This window comes from Prenolepis imparis, unplaced genomic scaffold, assembly GCF_030444845.1.
Source record: "Prenolepis imparis isolate NDT839.2.m4 unplaced genomic scaffold, iyPreImpa1.0 SCAF_15, whole genome shotgun sequence".
NCBI classification, from domain to species: Eukaryota; Metazoa; Arthropoda; class Insecta; order Hymenoptera; family Formicidae; genus Prenolepis; species Prenolepis imparis.
The window spans coordinates 7,164,650-7,190,381 of NW_028141173.1; the positions used below are offsets into that span (position 1 = coordinate 7,164,650).

The 25,732-nt window shown below is 33.1% G+C and overlaps 1 protein-coding gene across 2 annotated transcripts in view; it reads right to left on the reverse strand.

Annotated features, from left to right (window-relative positions):
• Positions 1-25,732, reverse strand: part of Ttll5 (Tubulin tyrosine ligase-like 5) — a 48,955-nt gene that overhangs the window by 11,985 nt on the left and 11,238 nt on the right. For both annotated transcript variants that reach the window (XM_083055117.1, XM_083055116.1), the window contains exons 2-6: positions 22,570-22,758; positions 16,521-16,604; positions 1,378-1,501; positions 908-1,014; positions 369-582 (exon numbers count right to left, since the gene is read on the reverse strand). In XM_083055117.1, coding sequence (XP_082911243.1) covers positions 369-582; positions 908-1,014; positions 1,378-1,501; positions 16,521-16,604; positions 22,570-22,751 — 711 coding nt within the window. In that variant the 5' untranslated portion in view covers positions 22,752-22,758. The remainder of the gene's footprint in view (positions 1-368; positions 583-907; positions 1,015-1,377; positions 1,502-16,520; positions 16,605-22,569; positions 22,759-25,732) is intronic.

Below are 25,732 nucleotides of genomic sequence, written 5' to 3' on the forward strand. Positions count from 1 at the left end.
TATATTTTATATTAAATATGCTTTTTTTATATTATATTTTTTGCATCATTTTTTATATTCAAATTTACGAAGAATAAAGACGATAAGATGACGATTTTAAAGTTTGTCTATTTTTTTTTAATTTCTACAATGAGGTAAAAATAATCTTGAGGAAAGATCACCACCAACAAAGATAACGGAAACTAGCTGTAGCTTTAAAAATGAGGGACTCCACAAGAAGCTCAGCAAAATAGTTCTCACTATACAATTAAGCAACGAACTTGTACTAAAGGAAGAGCAATTAAATAATTATTTCAAATGCATCATACGAGTTGTGTATTTAAAGCAATAAAAAGGCATTCTAGAAATTGTTGTACGTGTATTCTTACATTATTAACAATGTAAATACCGCGGCCTCGTGAGCTGGCTTTAGGCTTAACAATCCATGGCCCTCTATATCTAAAATGCGCTGAAATCAATTCTTTGGCTTCAGTAGGCAGTAAAAAGGTCTGAGGTATAAAATCGAGATTTCGAAGGCCTTTACTCCGCTGCATAGCTTCGATGTTTTTGTAAAGACGGTCTTTACGCGTGATTTCATAAGATCTAAAAGATAAATTCTTAAATAAAATTGAGAAAGCTAAGTCGAGATTTTATACTCAGTTTAAGTATTATGAAAGATTTTAATATATTTTTGAATGCTTTCTTTTTAATGAAATTTAGGTATATTTTTAAATAATTAAATGTGAACATTAAATATTTGAATTTTGACTACATGCAAATTTGATTTAAATATATGTATATTAACTATATAAATTGTTTTAAAAGTTTGTTTTGTTAAAATTGTTTCATAAGTTTTCATATATATGTATATGGATCATTTTTTTAAGTTAAGGAAATTGTTTCTTAATCATGATGTTTTTATGCTTACCTAGGAAAATGATTCACTTTTTGATAAGGCATTAAATTCCGCAAAACATCTGGCTTAGGATGATTTCCCATCCATAATATATTAAAATCAATTTCATTCATAGGCACCTGTAAACAAAAATATTAATACATACAGTTAAATTTTTATTCGTAATAAAACGAAGTTTATCTATTGTCATCTTTTTTACTCTAATTTAAACAGATAATACTCTAAAAAAAACACTTTATTTCATTAACGCGTCATCTATTGTGATTTACACAATCTAGTTATCGATTTAGTAATTCAATTTAAATTTAAATTTGTGTAAATTTAAATTTAAATGGATATGTAAAATAGTTTTTGAAAAACATATATTTTAAATACAAAGTACAATGGGCATTTTTTACATTTTGTATTTTCATCTTAAATGCATCAATTCCAAATAATGCACATCTCTAAACTTATAGTACATAATACTGCTAATACTTTACCTCTATTAAGCCATGTGATTGCAGCAAAAGATTGATGAGTTTAGTGTCTGTTTGAAATATCTTATAAGTCATGTGTAGCTTTTTTGCAGGTGAATTTTCTGGCGGCGTTGCTAAAGCGGAACATCTGAAGAATAAATAGAAATAATTACTTAAAGAGTTTAAAAGGATCCTAAAGTCGTTTGTTTTACCGATAAAACGCGAAGTTGGATTCGACCACTAATTTTTTTATTGGCTATACAGATTAAAAAATCCTTTTCCACAATTAAAATACTGTTACTTAATAATAAAGAACTGTTATAATTTTATGTGTACGCTATAATTTTATGTGTAAAAAACCCCAAAAAGTTAAAAAATTACACTTTTTTTATCGGCCTTTTTTAAACTTTTTTCATAAATTTTGAGTTTAATCACCAATTTTTTTAGACGGTTTTAGGATTCCCTCAAGGATATACATATATACAGTATAATCACAAAGTAATTTCTTCGTATTTCTTTTCCTATTCTCAATAAAAGTTTTTCGTATTTTTTTCTTAAGAATAAAAGATGCAGTTTCTAATATTTTTTATGATTTCAAAGAACTAATTTTTTAGAATTATGCGGAAATTATAATCTTAAAAAAAGAAAGAAAAAGAGAAAAACTAAGAAATTTTATTAAGAAACTTTAAATGACATTATTGTCCCTTACATTGTACTTTGTTTTGAAAGTCATATGTTCTTATTTTTAATTAAAACAGATATTTCAAACAAAAAACTATTTATTTATTATGTTTTAATGATTTCAAAGGACAATATATACAAACATTATTTTATATTACTATCAAAATCAAAATCAATCGAGAACTTTTCGAGTTATTTGTATATAAAAAAAATATCACTATTGTAATTGATTATACTATACTGGAATGATTATTTGATTAGATGAAGAAAATAAATCGAGAAAAAAGGAAAATATAATCTTTTTCTAATATCTATTTCTAATTTAATGATATCATATAAAGAGTTTGTACACTACTCTGTCTGCACCAACGTTAGGATTGTCAATTGTTGCACTTAAAAGTATGAGCCTTTTTCACGTTTTTGCGTAAGCTGCTGTCAAATGACTTCATTTCTCGTAATTATAACATCGTGGTGGTTCTCGGTGCGTCGTGATGTCCTTTTTAGTATCTCGTCTTTTACTAGAATCCCTAAAGGATCTCAGATCTGAGTGACAATTTTCTGAAGACTTTCAACTAGGGACCTAATAAGAGATACGCCATAACCGTACATGTTCGTGATTGGTCAGTATGAGTCACATGATTTGCCCCCATTGCGTACCCATTGCACGCTGGGCAAAATCGTCTGCTGCGTGCTGAGGTTATCAATAGTCAGAAATTATTTTATTATTTTATTTTTTCTTTTTAATTAAAAAAAATTTAATAAAACTATTGCATTTAGACCCAGCCTAGAAAAATATTAAAAATACTTAAATAAGTGACTTATTTGCGGCTGCTCCGTACAACAGGCCCGCTTTGTTGACATGATCGCACAGATGTCTATATAGACATCTGTGTGTATGACGTCACAATATGGGTACAAGATGGCGGACAGGAGTCGTGGTGGGGAGTCATTGGCGTATTTCTTATTATAGGTCTCTACTTTCAGATCACTTTTCGATATAAAACACTGTATAAGCGCTGTATTGCGCATGCGAGGTATATCATCTATCTATAAGTAATCAATAAACCCTATATTATCGATCAATATCTATTATTGCTCATGTTGGGTAGGGTCGAATACTACTAGAATATGTGCCAGATTAGTTGTACAAAATATAAAGAAGTTTATTCCCAGTGAGCATTATTGAGAGGAAGAGCTCTTTAAGAGAACTTTTTGAAAACTTCATTAATTTTTCTCAAAAATGATCAGTAGTAAGTTATCTTTTTGTAAGATATCTTTCAGAAGAGCTCTTTATGTTGTCTATTCATAGATGTCTGTAGAGTCTCTAGCAAGCGTGCTATTTTACGAACGCCGCACATGGGCAAGCCACATATATACGTGTGTGAACTGCGTGCTCTGAGTTGAATTTCAAGGAGATAGCATTTACGTTCTTCGATATTAACGTTTAATCTTTCTTTCTTAAATTATAAATATTATTAAATATGTATTTGAGCATAAAATAGAGATTATATATTTTCATATATATTTTTGTTATTTGTTCTATGTTGCCTCTATATCCAACCAAAGAAGTTGGGTTATGTCTGCAAAAAGCACGTTGCAATCATAAAGTTTTTTTTATTCAGAGTCTATGGGCATTTTGAAACCTGTTTTAATTTTAATAAAATGTTATAAAAGAAATGTATACTAAGATTTATATTTTTTTTAAATATAAAAATATGTAAAAATATAATACTACAAATAGCAATTCTTAACGGTAACCTTTTTTTGATATTTAAAAGAAGTCAGATTGTGGAATTCTTTTAGATGTCGTTTATGTGATGTCTTTCTTTCCTCTAAAATCGACGCATTGGAGGACTTATTGATATCATAATATTATCATTTTGATGGAGTTATCGGAAGTCCGACTCTTAAACTTGAGTACTTTATGAATTTCTTTTGATAACATATTGCTCACTGGGTTGCGTTTTTGGAAATACAGAGTACATGCCGGATATGCCACTAGCAACCAGACGATGAGTCGATATACCCGGATGTATCGAACGAATAATCGATAAAGGAAAATGGCTTCTAGCGCGTAGTTTGAATTATATTTTTCACATACCAACACGCCCCCTTGAAAAATACATTTTACAAACTCAACATAAATTTTATATTTAATGTCAAAAAAAAAATACCGTTTCAACTCTAACTTAATGTATACGTTTACATGAGTCCAGTTTTGTCTCTTAAATTACAATATTTCGAATCTCCTAACGGTTTAGTGAACATATCTGCGGTCATGTGTTCCGACGGGAGATATTCAACATTAATAATTTTTTCTTCTATCTTTTCTCTCACAAAATGATGCCTAACATCTATATGTTTGGTTCTTTGGCTTGTAACTTGATTTTTCGCTAAGCATATTGCTCCGTTACTGTCACATTTTACTGTTATCGGCTCGCTACAATCTTTTCTATCTAATTCGTTTCTAAATTCTCGAAGCCAAATAGCTTCTTGGCAAGTACACGATAAAGCGATGTATTCCGCTTCGACAGTAGATAATGCTACAGTTTTCTGTTTTCTGCTAAACCAAGAAATAGCCGCGCCAGACAAAATAAAAATACAACCTGTGATTGACTTTCTATCTGAGGGATCGTTCGTCCAATCCGCGTCACTAAAACCCATTATTCTTATATCTGAATCTTTATTAAATGTTAATTTTAAGTTTATAGTGCCTTTTAAATATCTCATAATACGTTTAACTGCCTGCCAATGACGCCATTCGGGATTTTTGCAGTAAGAGCTAACCGTGTTAACCGCGTATGCAATATCCGGTCTCGAGATCTGACTAATATATAGTAAACTGCCTACTGCTTTTAAATATGGCACATTTTCCATTTTTGGCTCGTTTACAGTTTCATCCTTTTTTGATAATTCCGTTTTTGCATTGGGCTCCATCGGTGTTTTTGCTGGACTGCAATCGATCATGTTAAAATTTTCAAGCATACATTTTATATATGATCTTTGATGGATCGATATTTCATTTTCATTCATCCTCTCGATTTGCATCCCTAGGAATTCTTGAGGTTTTCCTAAATCACGTATCTTAAATTTTTTCATGAGTTTCTTCTTCATTTTAGTTCCAGTTTGTTCATCTTCGTGTAAAATCAGAATATCATCCACGTATATGGCTATTATTAATATTTTTTCTTGAGAACTTTGAACGTATACGCAAGGATCTGATTTCAATCTCTTCATTCCAAGATTTTTGAGAGTAGTCTAACTTTATATTCCAATTTCTTCCACTCTGCTTCAATCCGTAGACTGCCTTTTTTAGTTTTAAAACCTTATTACTATTATCTTTATTTATTTTCAAACCTTCTGGAAAGGTAATATAAATATCTTCTATAAGCTCTCCATTGAGGTATGCTGTTTCTACGTCTAAATGCATTATTTGTAATCCTTTTTGAGCTGCTAATGCAAACAAATATCTAATCGAACTGTATTTGGCCACGGGTGAAAATGTTTCCTCATAATCTATGCCTTTAGTTTGAGCACATCCTTGTATGACTAGTCTTGCTTTGTATTTAATTTCTCCATCATCAGCTTTCTTTTTCTTGAAGATCCATCTTGTATTAAGAAGTGTTGCCTCATCTGATTTATCTGTAATTTCCCATGTGTTATTTTCTTCTAATGATTTTAGTTCTCGATTTATGGCTTGTATCCAGTGTTCTCGTTGTTGACTCTTGAGCGCTTCATCCATCGTAATTGGATCTTCATTCTTTTCTTCGACTGTTAAATACGAAATATATCCTTCTCTGACTATTGGCTTCCACTTTCTGTTTGATCTTCTAGGACCCTGCTCGTTGGTTGATGCAGTCTGCGTCGTTTCTGTTGTAGACATCCTGTCAGAAGATTCATGAAATTCTTCATCAGAATCTTCCCTTTTGAGTAAATCCGATGTATTTGTCGGTCTACTTTCGTCGTCTGAATCATCTGAAGTCAGGGTCACTTGTAATTTGCTCTTTTCTTGATTGTCTTTACTATTCAAGAATCGATTTTCTATAAAAATGACATCACGACTATTAATTATTTTATACGTACATGGATCCATAAGTCTATATCCTTTAACGTCGTCGTTATATCCAACAAAAAGTAATTCTTTAGATTTTGCGTCCCATTTATGTCTTCTTTCCTTTGGTATGTGCGCCATGGCCATGCATCCGAATACTTTTAAATGTGATAGCTTAGGTTGTCTTCCGTTCCATATTTCCTCAGGAGATTTACCGTTTAATGGTTTTGATGGAGATCTATTTATCAGGTACACTGCGGTGGACGTTGCTTCTGCCCAATACTTTTTGTCCAGTCCTGCGTTGATTATCATCGTACGAGCACGTTCAACTATTGTTCTGTTATTCCTTTCAGCTAGTCCGTTCTGCTGGGGATTATATGGTACAGTCGTTTGGTGTCTAATGCCCTCAGATCTAAGAAATTCTTTAAATTCGCAATTAACATATTCCCTACCGTTATCCGTTCTAATGGCCTTAATTGTACGCCCTGATTGTTTTTCTACAAAAGTTTTAAATATTTTAAAGTAATTTAATACTTCGCTTTTATTTTTAAGGAAATACGCATGTATTTTCCGCGAATGGTCGTCTATAAATGTAAGAAAATATCTCGCTTCGTTTATTGATTTTATGGACATCGGACCACATAAATCAGAATGAATTAAATCTAAGATATTTTTCGCGCGTTTATGTTTATATTCAAAAGGTAATTTACTCTGCTTACCAAATACGCACGTTTTACAAGGACTCTCGCTTATTACCATTTTTTCTAGTCCGCTCGCCTGATTCGCCCTGAGGTTCGCCATACCCTTACGGTTGAGGTGACCTAATCTGCGATGCCATAAATGATGATCTTCAGTTGTTGCAACCATCGCTTTCTTCAAGGTTTTCGAGTTTGTATACTCCATCGCGTCGTCGTCCTTTGGCTATGACGTTGTCATCTCCGTCCAATATAGCGCAGTCTTCTCTTTTGAATACAACCTTGTATCCCTTTTCCGTTATTTTACTTACGGATAACAAGTTTGCTGCCAGTTCCGGAACATACAATATTTCTTCTATGGCTACTTTTTCTGTATCTTTGCCATTTGTAACGCTAATAGTAACTGTTCCTTTTTCGAGTGCCTTTAGCTTTTGATTATTTGCCGCTAGCACGGATGCATCACAGGATTGTACATCTTTCAACCAATCTTTTCTTCCAGTCATGTGAGACGATGCACAGGAATCAAGATACCATCCATTTTCATTCTTCGGTTCACCAGTCATTAATGTAATGAATGTCTTTGTTGTATATTTCGTTCCTCACTCCGTTTTTGCTTGAATTTTGCCTTACATTTTGCAGCAAAGTATCCTGCCTTTCCACAAGTGAAGCATTTCTTAACGCTCTTGTCACGGTTTACAGATCCTTTATATTTAGAATAAAGCGCTGTTTCTTCAGGTTCCATTTTGATTTCTTTGACGGATTTAACTTCTTGCAACAATTTAATTTTAATTGTATCTCCGGTTATCGCTATTCCAGAGTTTTCAAGCCCCATTATCATGGGTTTATACTCATCGGGTAATCCAGACAAGAGAAGAGCTCCAACCATTTCCTCTTCTATAGTGATTCCGATTTCTTTAAGTTGATGCGCAGCGTTGGTGATTTTATTGACATACTCTTCCACGCTTTTGCATTCCTTTAATTTAGCTGACGTCAAGGATTTTAGTAAGCCCACTTTCCTGGTAAGTCCTCGGTCTTCGAAAGTTTCTGTCAATTTGTTCCATGTCGCCTTCGGGGTAATAGTTTCCTGGACGTAACTGTAGTTGCTTTTGTCTAGAGAAAGAATTATTTTAGCTCTAGCCTTACTCATTTTCTTGGGATCAGTGAGGGGACTTCCGGTGATGGCGGTGACGTGTACACAGGCCTTGGTTTGAGACGCGAGCTGTTAATTGAAAAATTGTAGAGACGAAGTCCTTGAGGTGAGGTATTCGTGTTGTAAAACAGTCCTTTTTAGGACTCATAAATCCTGAGTGTGGAGAATAACATTAATATCCCCTACGATCCCGAAAAATCGGGTATCGTGGGGGACCACGAGGCAGGTGAGGTTAGAAATGTAAGAAATTTCAGTAAGAAAGTAATGTCCTCTGATGATAGCCGATTTAATAATAATGACGTGATTGAAGAATATAGTAACGCTTCATCTAAACCTAGAATTAAGTCTGTTAGTGAGATTGACTGGGACTCGTTCCATAATAAGAATTATTTAACACCAGTAAAAAACGTTGAGTCGCGTGGACAGTCTTTGCATATTGATCCATATAAAAGAAGCAAAAATACTATTACAGGTTGTTTAAAAAAAAATAATAATAAAAGATCTAAATTAGACTCTGGACAGAATTGTTGTGATCTGTCTAACGATGGTATTTCTGGTATGGAAGTAGACAGCTCCGATGTAGCGGTTTTATCTGTGGCACGTAAAGAATTTGATATAATTAATGATCCTAGCGAGCGAGTTCCGTCCGTGCAGAAATCTTTTCCCGCGACGGATAATAATACTAGATTTATACCCGAACGATATGTTATAAATAAAGATAATAAGTTTGTGAAAGTTACGGAGGATAATACTAAGATAGATATTATTAATGTTAGAAGGTACGACTCTCAGCATGAGGGTCCATTTGTATTACAGGCTAGTCTGTTAGCTGCAAGATGCTCTGATAAAGCGGCTCGTAATTTTATTAGAATTATTGATTTGGTAGCAAATATGAAAATAAAACCCATTAAAGCTGAAAGGTCTGGCTTCCGTATGGCTGAAGTAACTTTTAAAAATTCATCGGAAGCTAATAGAATACTGGACAACCACACTCAACAACAGGAAGATAATTTGGGAATCAGCTTCACGATTCCTACAAGGTCTCTTCTGCGCAAGGTTGTTATTAGAGACTGGGACCTGTCAATTCCCACACTTATAGATGCTATCGATAATAAAACTAAAATAATTACAATAGAGCGGATGACTAGAAGAAGTTTTGATAAGGATAGTAATACTCTGAATAGGATTAACACAAATAATATAATAATTACATATAGGAATGCGGTACATCCACAAAAAATCTCCATCTACGGGGGACTTACGTTCTTAAACTCCAGACTGTTTATTCCAAATGTAAAACAATGTTTTAACTGCTATAGATTTGGACACCTCAGACAGTTTTGCAGAAAAAAAATCAAAGTGTGCGTGATATGTGGCGATGCGTTCCACGGGCAATGCTCTGAGATGGCTCGCTGTGTGAACTGCGGAGACAGGCATAGGGCTACGGACAGGAAGTGCCCTGTATATGCTATCAATAGAGATACCAATCGTGTCATGGTGGAGGAGAGCGTCTCAGCTTATGAAGCGAAGAAGAGAATAATGCCGTTCACAAGGGAATATCGGAATCCTGAGAGAAATCAGTCTGCATGGCCAAGGCTACCTGAAGTCAACAGAGGACAAGATCCTCTTCCAGTTTCACCGCCCCGGGAGAAAAGATGGTACAGAGGGACAATGGGTAAACAAATGCGGATATTACCCCCCACTCCCAGAGACAACACAGTAAGTAAACATTACAGTCAATTTGATTTGAGAGAACATGACATTACGAAGTTAAAACGCGGAATTGTTCTGAAGAATGATCAATTTAATAACAATAATGCAAGCGTCCATCGCAGTTTTGAGGAGATCACGGAAATTATAGACTCAGCTACAAGTCATATAAGATTAAGCAAATTGGAGGATCATCAAGTTGAAAGAATGATTCAAGCTATAAATACTCTATCTCAGACAATCAAAAATCAACTCAAAAATGGTTCGCACACGAGGGTCAACGCTCGAAAATGGGCATTCGGAGATGCTTCTCCGGTTTCTACCCGATATGAGAGGAATAGTTTGGAACGCTAGAGGCATCAGAAATAAAAGATGGGAAATTACAAAATATATTAAGGATTGTGATATCGTATGTATTACGGAGACTAAACTTAAAACCCAAGATAGTCTTAGATTTTCAGGCTTCATTACACATAGACAGGATGGTACGTCTATGAGAGATGGAAGATCTGGTGGAGTGGCACTTCTTGTCAGGAACACTATTAGACATAAACAAATAAGTTGCAAGTTTGGATTGTCTTGCGCGGAATGCGTGGGAGTCGAAGTGGACAGCCTACGAGGAGGTTATACGGTGGTCGTACTATATAGAAGGCCAGGTGTAACAGAAAAGAGGGCGAATTGGTGTAAATTTTTTCAGCAATTCCCTCAGACGAAAACCATAGTCCTTGGAGATTTCAACGCGCATAACACGCAGTGGAACTGCAGGGACACGGACGTAAATGGAGTAAACCTGGCGGAGATCTGTATGGAATTGGGTTTCTTTTTGATCAATGACGACTCGCTTTCAAGAATGGCCCCCCCTGGGGGGACATCATCGAACCTGGACTTGATATGGACTACTCCGGACCTGACAAACTTAGTAGAATATCAGCAGTATGCTGAGTTGTGGGGATCGGATCACTTTCCGGTGAGCTTTTCCATCAGTGCTCCTTATGTGTTGGGTTATATGAAGAGAACCAATCGGACATCAACAAGGAAAACGGATTGGAACGAGTATGTCCGTGTTATGAGTGATCTGGGAGACATGCATGTTGACAAAGAACCTCATAAAGATCTGGAGGATTATATGAGTCTATACGAGGAGTTAACCCAAAATATGCGATTTGCGGTGAGGCAGGCCTCTGGAAAGTCCATGGACACTCACGCATATGGTTCCCCGCATAATATTAATTCGCGCCAAGGCGGTCTTTATAGAAGACAAAATAACAAAAAAAATCCGGTAGAATGGTGGAATAATGCATGTGTAACGGCAGTACGATCCAGGTCTCAACAACTAAAGACGTTTATGCGCACTGGTTCAATGGACGATTTTATTTTATACAAGAGAGCCAGAGCACAGGCAGTGAAGACTATCAAGTGCGCCAAAAAAGAACACTTTTTTCAATTCATAGCCTCTATCAACAAGTTCACCAACATCAGTTACGTCTGGAAAAAAATAAAAGTCCTCAAAAAGTCTTCGTCCAGAATCCAATGGAATAAGTGGCAAAATACTGACCGGGCTCAAGTAATTATGAAAACTATTGACAATATCTCTCCACCTTGGGTGGTGGAGCCTGAAATAATAATTAAATCGAGATACGACAATATTTACAATCATTTGAACAAACGCATAACAGCAGAGGAGGTGAGTCGAGCGATATACTGTGTTAGGAGGGACTCATCTCCGGGGCTCGACGGCATTGAATACAAGATGATCAGATTGCTTCCTGCAATATACTTACCTATCATTACACACATTTTTAACGGTGTTTTTTGTGGTGGTCCTTTGCCTAAAAGCTGGTTGGAGTATCAAGTAATATTTATCGACAAGAAAGACAGGGATAAAGTAAGACCAATATCCCTGTCTTCATGTTTTGGTAAAATCATGGAGCGAATTGTGGCGGAGCGCATGTATTGGTGGTCTGAGAACAGAAAGGTGTTGGACCCTAATCAGAATGGGTTTAGACGCGGGCGCTCGTGCGGAGATAATCTTATAAAGCTTACCTCAACTATTAGGAGTAATTTCTTTAAGGACAAGCAGACTACAGCGGTCTTTTTGGATGTGGCCTCGGCATACGATAACGTACTATATTCTGTTCTGATCGGGAAACTTGTATCAGAGGAATGCCCGCACAGAATCGTTCAATTTGTGGAAAAATGGATGCACTGCAGAAACACCAAATTCATCGTTGACTATGATCAGGAAATCATCAGACACTCATGCAAGGGTTTGCCGCAGGGCGCGGTTCTTAGCCCTCTCTTATACGATATATATACTAACAAGTTATCTGAGTCTCTTCCAGAGGGAGTTAAACAACTTCAGTTCGCAGATGACATGGTGATATACTGTGACGACGAGAATAAGGGAACTAGAAAACTATTGTTGGAGGAGGCTCTGACCAGACTCAGCTCGGAACTGTCTTTGCTGGGACTGGAATTTCAACCCTGCAAGTCGGTGGTGGTGGAATTTAATAAGGCAGGTTTTTTTGACAGAGACCTCACAATACGCCTGGGAGATGGACTTTGCAGATCACGGACGCAGACTAGGTTCTTGGGAATGATTCTGGATGTACAGCTCAATTTCGACAAGCAATGTAATGCCGTCAGAGACAAAGTGGTCAAGGCAAACGCAATGCTGAAATACGTCAACGGGGTGTCCCGAGGCATGGAGGTTAATACAGCCTTATTGTTGTACAAAAGCCTGGTTAGATCGATCCTAGATTATGGATCTTTTATCTATATCCCGTTAACTGGAGTAAACAGAACTAAAGTGGAACGAGCTCAGTTTGCGGGAGTTAGGATGGCTCTTGGATATCGCAACTCTACCCCGACTAATATATTACTGGCGGAATCTAAGATGTTGTCGATTCGAGACAGAGCAGGTTTTCTGGCTAGAAATGCCATATCTAGAATAATGGAATACGGAGAATTGGAAATCAGAGAGTCCATAGCGGAGCTGGTGAGTCGGGAGGATATATATAGACAGCGATGCCCATGGAAGCGGGCTTATTTGATCTCCGATGCGTGGAGGAGCTGTATTGGGATTCTGGGGGCGCCGGGAGCACCCAAGCAATATGGGATGTTTCATACAGACTACTGGACACTTACAAACTCTATAAATGTGGATGAGATATCTGGCAGTGACTTCGATAGATATGCAAGCAGTGAAGAACTTATAGCAGACATGATGGTTAAACACAAGTTGCCTAGAGATTCTTTAAGAATTTATACAGATGGATCCAGATCAAAGGACGATCTCTCTACGGGATGCGCATTCTTCATAGACAATCGAGATATTGGATTTATGTTTGGACTAAATAAAATGGCTACAGTGTTCACGGCGGAAGCCTGCGCCATTGCTAAATCTTTAAATTGGCTGTTCAACGAGATATGCTCGGAGGACATTCTGATCCTAACCGATTCGCTTAGTTCCATTCGTAGCTTAAAAAACAACAGTCTCAATGTGTATACTAATCCTTACATTACGGAAATTAGAAGCTACGTAGATAAACTCAATAAGCTGCCTACAAGAAAGGGAAGAAGAATAGTACTGGCATGGATCCCTGCTCACAGAGGTATTTACGGAAACGAAGTTGCGGATGGATTGGCAAAGGAGGCGAGCACATACGCACACACTGACCAACTTGTTGTCCCTATTAACGACCTTAAAGCAAAATTTAGAGAAGAAATGTATGTAAGAACTAAAAGCGAAATTAGATATCAGTTTAATTTTAAAGGCGTACACTATTACAGAAATTTTTATAATGAAGAATCTAGATTTCCGTGGTTCGCTGGAGTTAATCAACCTCGACATTATACCGTCACAATAAACAGACTTAGAGCAAATCACTATAACTTAAATGAATCATTGTGTAGAGTAGGCTACATAGAGTCACCAAGGTGTGAATGCGGTTTTCATCAGGAGGATATTAATCACATGATATTTCAATGTAGTATTTTTGAGGAATATAGAGTGGACCTGAAATACAACCTTAGCAAGGTCGGTGTCAGTGGCCCTGAATGTGTGTGGAATTGGCTTCGTAATGAGGAAATGAGAGCACTCAGGATTATGATAAACTTCATCTCAAGGACGGGTAGAATTGTATAAATTGTTAAATTGTTATCTGTTCTAGATGTATCCCTTCTCTCTGACAAGGGATCTTATTTAGAGATAGTAGAATCAGTCATATTGTATATGTGCGAGATTTGCTGTTTAGGCTGGAAGCACGCCTCCTATCACTGGAGGTTATAAAAAAAAAAAATTGGGATCAGTGACATAACCTTCCTTTTCTTCGATGCATCCCCAAAGATCTTCGCTTTCAAGTAGTGCTTGCATGGCGAATTTCCAAGTGGCAAAATTTTCTCTGCCTTCTAATTTCTCTATTTGTACAATATTTGCCGCTACCATTTTCGCTCTTTATATGCGACCACAACATCGTTTGCAACGTGCTGTTCTATAGCAGTTATTTATCCTTGCAGGATTCCTTCTAACCTGCACGATTCACTCAGTGTCGTATTATTACTTTTATTACAATCCCTGGGCCCATAACCTATTGGGTAGGGTCGAATACTACTAGAATATGTGCCAGATTAGTTGTACAAAATATAAAGTTTATTGCGTTTTTGGGAATACAGAGTACATGCCGGATATGCCACTAGCAACCAGATGATGAATCGATATACCCGGATGTATCGAACGAATAATCGATAAAGGAAAATGGCTTCTAGCGCGTAGTTTGAATTATATTTTTCACATACCAACAGCTCAAAATTAGTAGAAGTACCGACGAGTCTCGCAAACGCTTCCACTCGACTGCCATCGTGGCAGTGCCACGTCCTTTTCTCGAACGTTTTCTTCAGGTTTAGCTTATTAGAAGGTCTCGCAAATCGAACATATATTCCATTTCGTCGAATAATTCGGCACTTAATTGAACGTGTTCAACCTTGGAATGGGATCACAATAACGCCTTTCTCTTCAAGCATATCGTCAATAACACCTTCATCACGTCTTTATCTGGATGAAAAGTCCAACGGAGGAATTTTGCTTGCGTTGTCCATTTGATAAAGGCATCGCTATCTTCACTAAATTCCGATAAGAAATCAACAATCGTACGTAAAGTAATTGTTAAACCATGATTTTGCCTGTTGATTATTTGACGGTCGGACAGTATATGTTTCTCTCATCACAGCAAACGAATTTTTCTCTTCAAGAGTTCTTTCTCTCTCGTCGAAGAAGTTCTTGAGAAGAAGAGTCTTCTTCTCTGCATTATCACTTTAGACTTATTCTCAGCATTATTAATTACTGATTTTGGTATTTAACCATCTACCTCATCCTCTTAAATTTTGTTGCAGCATATCGGTTAATATAATTGCCTACTCGTCTGGACTAACTGTATTTAATCTAAATACTAATTCAGTTTTTGATCCTGCAGTCAATAGCTGCATAAATTGGAGTATCCACTTTAATTGCACCACCCTATAGACACTCATCAAATCATCTCCGTAAAATCTACTCGTGAATATAATATTGTAGTCTCATTTCTATCACTATTTGGATAATGTTTTTCAAATATAACTAACACGATGAGTAATTTCTTTAGCTCGAGCCATCAAAAAATCCCGCACTAATTCTATATGAAATTGGGTACCGGTAAAATCAACTGGTTTTCTCATATGTTGTATCTTGTTTCTTATGATCTGCTGAATAAAAGATGTAATAGGCTCAAAGCTAATTAATGGACAGTTACCGATTGATTATTCATATGTTGTAGCTTATAAATAAATGGCATAGCCTGTTAGACAAAAGATGTACTAGGTTCAAAGCTAAATAATGGATAGTTACTGGTCTACAGCAAGTCAAACAATATTCACACAACACAAGCTTTTCGTATTTGACTGGTTATAAATCAATAACTGTTCATTATTTAGTTTTGAGCCTATTAAATCTTTTATTCATAACCCTTGATCCATAATAGGTGATTTAAGTCCTAAGCCTTGAGAAACTGATCAATCACAGTCAAGTATGAGGAGAATATTCGACTGTGATTGGTCAATTTCTTAAGGCTTAGGACTTAAATTACCTATTGTGAACCAAGGGTAAGAGAAAACTAGCTCATTTTACCGAGCTTAAATTTTAAAGGGCTAGTAAGAGCTAAACGCGGATAGTGCGTCGGTTTTAATAAAAATTAATTTTTTTTATTAAAACTGATTTGTTATGTAAAGAGCACAAAATCTTTTGATGTAATACCAATAAAGTAATGCCAATTAATTATAAAATAAATCTCAATTCTAAATTTATTTTAATAATTTTTATTAAAATAAATCTCAATTAAAAACTTATTTTAATAAACCTCTAACTCCCCTCTAGAGGAAAGAGGTCAGAAAATTTAAATCTGTATTTCAAATTGAAAGCCTTACTTTTTCGTAGTTGTTTATGTCTCCAAATTTTATGATCTGTGCGAGAGTATACGTAGTGCGGATTTTCGCGCATAGCGCCCAACATTTCGTGTTATTTAATTATATATGTATCATTTAATAATAATATATATCATCTGCAGATTGATAATTGATAGATCCCGTCGCAGGTGTGCCGTGGCTTAATAATAAGAACGACCAGCTGATCGATATAAGATATTAGAAAATAAATATACGATCACAGTATGTAATGTATGTATGTATGTATACGTGTGTGTATATATGTATACATAGCTGTGCGCGTACATAATATATGCATAGATATCTAAATAAAAATTAGTTTATATATATACGAGTATATATATATATATATATATATATATATATATATTAGATTATTAGATAATTTGTAATTATATTAACTTACTTAAAACATAATACAGGTGTCTTTTTTCCATGTGGTCCACTCAATAACCATTCGTTGTTTTGAGTATTTCTTGCATTTGTTGTACTGTAAATAAATATTTATAAAATGTTAAATATGATTTTAAAATATATATCTTATTTGAAGTGTTTATCAATTTGGAAGATATGAGTGCAGAAGCTTGCGAAACACAACGAATAGTGGCAGAATTTGATAATTTATTTGACACGTTTAATTTAAGTACACTAAATTTTTCAAAAAGTTTAATAAAGTTTTTAAAAAAGATATGTGCAAATTAAATTTTTAAATAATATGATTCACTACTTTAAAAAAGTCCATGTTATTAACAAGAAAAAAACAAAGCTTCCTCTATAAGAAAGCAAAATGATAATGTCTCAATTATAAAATTAAAACTTTTCGATGTTAAATAACAAAATTGAAGCATTGTTAGCATTGTGAGATGTATACTAAACAAAGAGAATTTCTCATTTTTGATTAATGAGAAAATTAAATCAAGACGCTTTAGAACATTTTTTCAATAATGAGGCGTTAAAGCGATTGTTGTGTAAATCCCACACTTATACAATTTTAACGAGCATTTAAGAAACTTTGTACATTAAGGCTCCTGGGTCCTCGCCGCGGCCATGTTAGATTGTGACGTCAGAAGAGATAAAGCACACGCTGAAAATTCTTAGATTTCATTTTTAAATGAAAAGATAATTTTGCGATGAAACATTACTTCAGATGGTTTTAGCACACTTTTAAAATACCTCAAAAATTATTCTTTTCCCTTGATAGTCAATCAACAACTGTAAAATAATCGTGATATCAGACTTTGTCATGCGAATAAATGACTGCGCATGTGCAAAGATGAGGAGACGCACTAGGCCTCATATTACAATCATTTTACAGCTGTTGATTGATTATAAAGGGAAAAGAATAGTTTTCGAGGTATTTTAAGAGTGTGCTAAAGCCATCTAAAGTGCTGTTTCATTGAAATATCTTTTTATTTCGAAATGGCATCTAATTTAGCGTGTGTTTTCTCGCCTCTGACATCAATAATTCTAACATGGTCGATGATGAGGAGCCAGGAACCTTAAAAGTCTTAAATTCTCAAAATTGCACTGATGATTTTGATCAGATGTTAGTGCAGTTAGAAGATTTCAAAAGAAGTTAGAATCACTTTTAAAGATTCAAGAAATTCACCTTCAAAAAATATCAGCTATAATACTATAAAATACTATAAAATCTACTATAGACTGTATAACTAGCAATGCAATGTTGTAGAACAAAATATACTATTCGATATATTTGCGGATATTTCACTAAAAAATATTTAATGCAGCACAGATGCTATATATGTGAAAATTATGCAAGCACATGAAGATTTAGAAAAAGATAGTATTTCTTTTTTTGCATATTAAATGGAATTAAACACAATATTTGAAAATTGATTGACAGATGCTCCACAATGATTTATTCCACCATATGTTAACGAGTTTGATAAGACTTTAAAAAAAATTTAAAGAATTAAGCATTAAAGCAAATAGCTTAACAAATTTTGTAAAATTATTTGAGTAGTCAAAGTATATACTGTAATTTTCCATATAATTATTTTATACATTTTTATGGAAAAAGAAAATAAAGGAAGAATGAAAATTTATTATACTTTCAAATTTATTAATAAAAGTTTTTAAATAATGAATAATTAGTGAGGAAAAAGTGCACAGAAAAATTATAATCTGAAGACATAATTAAAATTAACAATAATAAAAAAGATTAATGAAAAAGATTTTATTAAAATTAAAATGTAGTAAAAAGAACTTATTGTTAGAATAAAATATTTGATGCGCGTGTAGTACATAAAATTTTTTTACTACACTAGACGTGTTAAAATATATTTGTAATGTACATGATAATTGTACCAATTGTTATTATTATTGTGTTTAATATATATTATTAATCAATGCATATATGTACCTATTATTTATTAATTAAACAAATTAAATAAATTTGCAAAATATGCAATTATTTTATAGAATATAGAAATTGAATTTGGTAAAAATGAAGATAAAAGGGAAGATAGAGGATAAATATCTCTGATGACCTTGACCTTGACATATATTATCAAGGTTATGACCCTGAATAACATTCAAAAGGTTTCAGTCGTCATTCTTCATTAAAAAGTTATTAACAGATAAAGTTAAATGAATAGAGAACAAAATTTTCTGACACTATATACATTTAAGAATGTGTTTGTATGTGTTTGTATGTGTGTATATGCGTGTATATTATAAAGTAAAAGCGTGAAAAAGGAAGGGCCCCTCTCTTCCCCCCCTGCATCTCCACCCTGAAAAGAACTCCACTGCTTTCAGTGCGAAAACATAGACCTCATTTCGGGGATGATGAAGGTGGACTTTGCTTCGCGTGGAAAGTTGTAAACCTATGCAAAACTCTAAAATGTGAACTCTAAAAACATAGACCTCGTTTCGTACTGAAAGCAGAAGAATTGTTCTCGCGGTGGGAGTGCAGAAGGGGAGAGGAGGAAGAACTCCTCCTCCACCCACGCTTTCACTTTATAATATATGTATATACATATACACATATAAACACATATACCGGGTGTTCAAAATAAAACGTTACAAATTTTTATTTCTAAAAATATTGTTTTTAGAAAAAAATGTTTCAAATAAAAGTTGCAGTATTTCAAGGGGGAAATAAGTTGATGTTATAGAAATGTTTGTAGAAGACGGTTTTCAAGATTATTTTAAGGTCAACTTGATTTTTAAATATATATTTAATATTTAATATATTTAATTTAATTTGTTTTATATATTTAATTTATATATTTAATTTAATTTAATTTGTTGCATATTAAGTTTTAAGTTTTTATTAGGCATAAACATCTTTAGATATCATAAGAAATGTCTTTTTGCATCACTGTTGCTATATCTATTGCAGACAAGTATCACTAAAGTCTGTTCAAAGATATTTAAACTCGGATTTTTAAAGATCAAAGATGCCGACAAATAGTGTCCATAATAAATATCTATTAGACATCTGTGTCCATACTATTATATTTCTACGCTAGTTACACATTCGACACATTTATTAAAAATTTTATTTTGACCTTTTCTTCAGAAAATCGCTTTGTAGCGGACGATCTTACAGATAATAAATATCACGATTTTAATATGAGTTCTTTCGTTTTTTGATCATAATACAGAACCTACGAATTCGAACTTATGAATATTCATGATCTATCGCGCACGCGATCTAGAGGTCTATACTATAGATCTTTAAAAAATTAGTCTATATATATATATATATTTATCTATTATTTTTATTTCAATATGGCGTCTAAAATTATCGATTCGCGAAAATATTCTTATACTAAATTTTCTACAAATTGTATGTATAAAATAAACCTATTTCCTAGTTTAAACTATACACACAAAGTTATAATATGTAACTGTTAAAATTAGACTTTAAGAAAATTAAAATATAAATTTTTTTTTTTAATTTTAAAAGGATTTTTAATATTTGCATTTGTATTAATAATCAATGATTGTTATCAAATGTTCGAGAAGACACATATGCAGAAAAAGTAAATAACATTTAGAAATGAATAAACACAACATTTTTTAAACACTTGGTAATATAATATTAAAATTAAAAAAAAAGCGTTCTAATTAATTTCTTTCAATAATGCGTATCCAAACTGCTAGCGTAAAAGTTATTGTCATTTCTTTTGAATTATGTATAATATTATGTATAATAAGACAAAACAAATATAAAAAATAAACCTTACTTATTTTTAAATAAATTATTTTAAAATGTAAAAAATGTGTTGTTTTATTTAAGGCGATCCTAAAGTCATCTGTTTTACCAACCAAAACGATTATTTTTTGCACATAGTAATCTTTTTATTGAGTGGATAGAATATTAAATGCTTTTCCACGATTAAAATACACGTAGCAATAAAATGGAAACCGTCTGATTTTATGTTAACAACTAAAAAAAAGTTCAAAATTACAGTTTTTTTATCGGCTTCTGGCGTCAGCTCGTAATAATTACTTGTTTAATATAAAAATTTTGCAGTTTGTATGTACAAAATAAGATCAGTCCGAATTCGGAATTGCATGAAGGAATATAAGTAAACTTTTAAATATAAGTTTAGAGCCTAATAAAAAAGAATAATACTTTGTGTGAAATTTTCATGCATATTTTCATGCATTGTGTGTATGTGTGTGTGTGCGTGCGAGATCAAGGCTCAAGAGTAAAACAGAGCAGTATATTAGTACGTGCGATGTCGCGATAGATAGAGCTGCAATCTGATTGAGTTGACAAGGACAGACATAATCGTAGCTCTATCTGACAAGGACAGATATAATCGCAGCTCTATCTATCGCGATATCACATGACTATAATCTACTGTTCTGTTTTATTCTTGAGCCTCGATCTCGCACACACATACATATGCACAAAAATTTCACACAAAGTATTCTTTTTTATTAGGCTTCTAAACTCATATCTAAAAGTTTACTTATATTCCTTCATGCAATTACGAATTTGGACTGATCTTATTTTGTACGTACAAACTACAAAACTTTTATATTAAACAAATAATTAAAATCAAACAATCAATAATAGGCCAACTTGCGAGCCGAATAATCAAGATGTTAACAGATTCTTTATTAAGGAATAAATTAAGTTATTAAAAAAACATGTAAACGTTTCGACAGTACAACTGTCTTTTTCAATACAAAAACTTAAGACATATTATTACCTTGAAAATGACAAATTAAAATTTGTTTAGAAAGAGACTATATCTAACTGCTAGATTAATTAACAAATTACTATAAATGTTGAATATACCGCAACGTGACAAGTACATGGTTATATTAGTAAACAAAAATTCAACTGAATCCGAACGCTGATAGATCTAATTTTATCGCTGGTAAACGCATAAAACCGACAATCAGGTTTTTCTCGATGTCACATTTTGAACAACGTCTAATTTTATGATCCGATATTCGTCAGTGTGTTAAAACATGTGCTGTAGAAATAATGTGACATGTAACTCTAGAGAGCAATTTAACAAACATATCTTTTTTTTTTTTTTTTTTAATTTTAAAATAAAGCGGCAGTACTTACACGAGTGTCAAGTCAAGAGAAACTCGCGATTATTATCCTCATTATAATTGTTCTTGTGTAACGTAACTGTTATAGAGCATGATTGTTAATTAATCTAGCAGTTAGATATAGTCTCTTTGTAAACAAATTTTAATTTGTCATTTTCAAGGTAATAATATGTCTTAAGTTTTTGTATTGAAAAAGACAGTTGTACTGTCGAAACGTTTACATGTTTTTTTAATAACTTAATTTATTCCTTAATAAAGAATCCGTTAACATCTTGATTATTCGGCTCGCAAGTTGGCCTATTATTGATTGTTTGATTTTAATTATACACGAGTCTTATCTTAATTTTGATATTATTAAACAAATAATATTATGAGCTGACGCCAAAAGCCGATAAAAAACTGTGTAATTTGGAACTTTTTTTTAGTTTCTAATATAAAATCGAACGGTTTCCATTTTATTGCTACGTGTACTTTAATCATGGTAAAGCATTTAATATTCTATCCACAATAAAAAGATTACTATATGCAAAAACAAATCGTTTATAGGTTGGTAAAACAGAAGACTTCAGAATCTCCTTAAAAAAATAAAAAAGAACATTTTCCTGTCTCTCTGACAATGAGAGGCCCAATAAACGATATTTTAGATATGTAAAAAATCCTAGTAATCCAATAAACACTGTTTATTTACAGTAATATGACATAATAGTAACAAAACATTAATGTAACGATGTTTATTATTAAGCAAACCTTTAAAGACGAAAAAAATTTTTAGCCATTTTGAATAACTTTTTAGAAAACAGCTTATAACATTTTATGTAGATCATTTTGTGTATGTGCATTGTGTGTATTGTGCATATATGCAAACATGTGTGCGTGCGTCCTTGCGGGCATATGTAATTTTTACTCACTTTTCCTTATCAGATGTACAGGGTTTATATACAAAGGCCTCCAATGTTTCCTCACTGCTATTGGATAATTGCGACATACCAGAAAGACTAGAAGAGGACATAAGCTCTTTTGGACGCTTCCTTTCCATCCTTTCTACTATATTAATATTATTTCTTTTGGTATTGTTTCTTTGAGACATCATGGATTATCTGAAAAATAAAATGAATAGATAATAAAAGAGAGTAATATTTAAATTTTAAACATAGGAGCAAAATGTATATAAAAAGAGTAATATTTAAATTTTAAACATAGGAGCAAAATGTATATACATGATGTTTCGAAAGTCTATAGAAACGATCGAATATCTTATAAACAATGCATTTTAGAAAAAAATGTTTCAAATAAAAATTGTAGGATTTAAATCTATTTACAGATCTTATAATTTTGACCTTGAGTGACGTTGCCAAGGTCAGGACAAGATCACCTTGAATTTTTTTGATGGAACCACAATATTTTTTTATATAAATCGATTCCTCGCAATATTCTGTATAACAAGTTATAAGAGTATAATGATGATTAAAAAGTGAATAATTTACGCGAGATATTTTAATTTCACATAATCTCTATATATAAGTGCCGTCCGTCTGTATGTATGTACGCGAACTACTTCTACATTTATGGACCGATTCTCACGAAATTGGTACCAAAGTGTTGGAAATTCTTCGGGGAAGGCTGCTATGTGGTTTTTTTTTTAATTTTTATACACCCACGCATCCACCCACGCGCATGCGCATTTATGGACCGGTTTTCACGAAATTGGTACCAAAATTTCGCAAATTTTTCGGGGATGGCGACGATGGTGGTTTTTTTAAGTTTTACATCTCCACCCACGCATTAACACATTTATTGACCGATTTTCACGAAATTGGTACGAAAATTTAGCAAGTGTTGCAAATTTTTTGGGGATGGCTGCTATGTGATTCTTTTTTAAGTTTTGCCCACCCACGCACCCACCCACGCATCCACCAACGCGCATGCGCATTTATGGACCGATTTTCACGAAATTGGTACCAAAATTTCGCAAATTTTTCGGGGATGGCGACGATGGTGGTTTTTTTAAGTTTTACATCCCCACTCATCCACCTACACACTCACTCACGCACTCACACATTATTGACCGATTTTCACAAAATTAGTACCAAAATTTCGCAAATTTTTGGGGGATGGCGAAGATGGAGGTTATTTTAAGTTTTACACATCCACCCACCCACCCACGCACCCACCCATGCAATTACACATATCATAAACTTTCGTGAAAATCGGTCAATAAGTGTGTGAGTGCGTGGGTGGCTGAAAGAGGGTGTAAAACTTTGTAAAATTAAAAACAACCGCCATCGTCGTCATCCCCGAAAAATTTGCAAAATTTAGGTACCGATTTATAGCAAATCGGTCAATAAATGTATGGGTGCGTGGGTGGGTGGGTAAAGGTGTAAAACTTAAAAAAAACCACATAGAAGCCATCACCTAAAAATTTGCAAAAGTGCGTAGGTGGGTGCGTGGATGGATGGGTGAAGATGTAAAAATTAAAAAAAAAAACATCTATCTCCGTAAGATTAAAAACCATGTGGTACCTGTTTCACGAAAATCAATAAATAAATAAAGAAGTAATTCGCGGTCAAACAGACAGAACAACTAATTTTCTCTGCTAAAGCAGGTTTTATACAGGCTTTGAGGACCGCGCTTCGCGCGGTCCGAAACGCTAGTCTTTCATAAACTATGAAATATTTCGTCAAATATTCATTTTTCGATGATCTTACCTCAGTACTTTTATACACAAAATAATGAGAGAAATCAATTGGTGAAAAAAAAAACACACAATTGTTTTTAAGAAAAAATATGTAGCTGCTAGTTGTAAACTAATTATGCTCAATTTCATCAAGTTTTTCCCGAATTTTGAGCAAAGAGAAAACTGTACATAGAAAAGATAAGTTAGTATAAGAGAGAAACGAACAAAATGCAAAAATATTAATATTATAAAAAATATAAATTGATACTAATAAGAATTAAAATAAAAAGTATAAAAATTAAAATAAAATATATAATAATAGGAATTATAATTATCTATAAATTCTCTTAATTATTAATATCTTCAGTAAATAACTATAAAACCTTTACGCGATATAGAGTACTAATAATATGATATATGATAATGCATATATATAAAAAAATTAAAATTCTAACATTAATAAGACACGGCAATTTTTCACATTAATGGCTCGAAAATTTAATCATATAAGTAATTTCAAAATTATTAACACTGTGTGTGTGTGTGTGTGTGTGTGTGTGTGCATGATATACATGTAATAAATGCTGTAACAATTATATTAAATAAAGTTATAAGTTTTGTATCTTTCTATGCTATAGGGTATATCTTTTGCATGGATCATTATATAATAGCTCTTCAGAAAGCTTTTATGACAGTTTTGCCTACCGCAGATATAAAGAATGTTATTTTCATTATTCAGGTATTATATACTATTTTATATTCGTATTTATACAAAAAAGACATCTTATTTATAAGAGAATATTAATATTAATCATTTATATATTAATATTTTTTTTAGATGTTATATATGTAAAATATCAAAAAAATTCGTAGTGAAAAAAATTGTAAAAACTAAAGAAGTACAAGAATTATTAACCAAAATGATTGGTTTGGCGTCATTACTAGAAGACAAAATTAAAATAGCTTTTGAAAAAATTAAAGCGGATATTTCCGAACCGATGAAACGTCGTTTTAAATATTATTTTAAATATTATGAATGTTTTTGGATAAACCGAGTAAAGCCAATCCGATTTTCCGTATATCGCAAACTTAAATGCACAAATAATTTAATTGAAATACCATCGTACAGTAAATCATAAGTTTGGAAATAATCACGATCCTTCTGGATGTTTATAAGTAAGTTTTGTATATATTTGGTTAACAAATAATAGTTTATAAAAGATTATATCTTATTTTCTATATAAATCCTACATATTTTTAATTTTTTCGATGTATAGAAAAATTAGGAAAATTGCAAGCAATTGCACGCAGAGATTTGATTATATTAAAAACTGAGAAACTGATACATTTGCGATACAACTGAATTATAAAGAATCATACTTTCAAATGCATAAGAC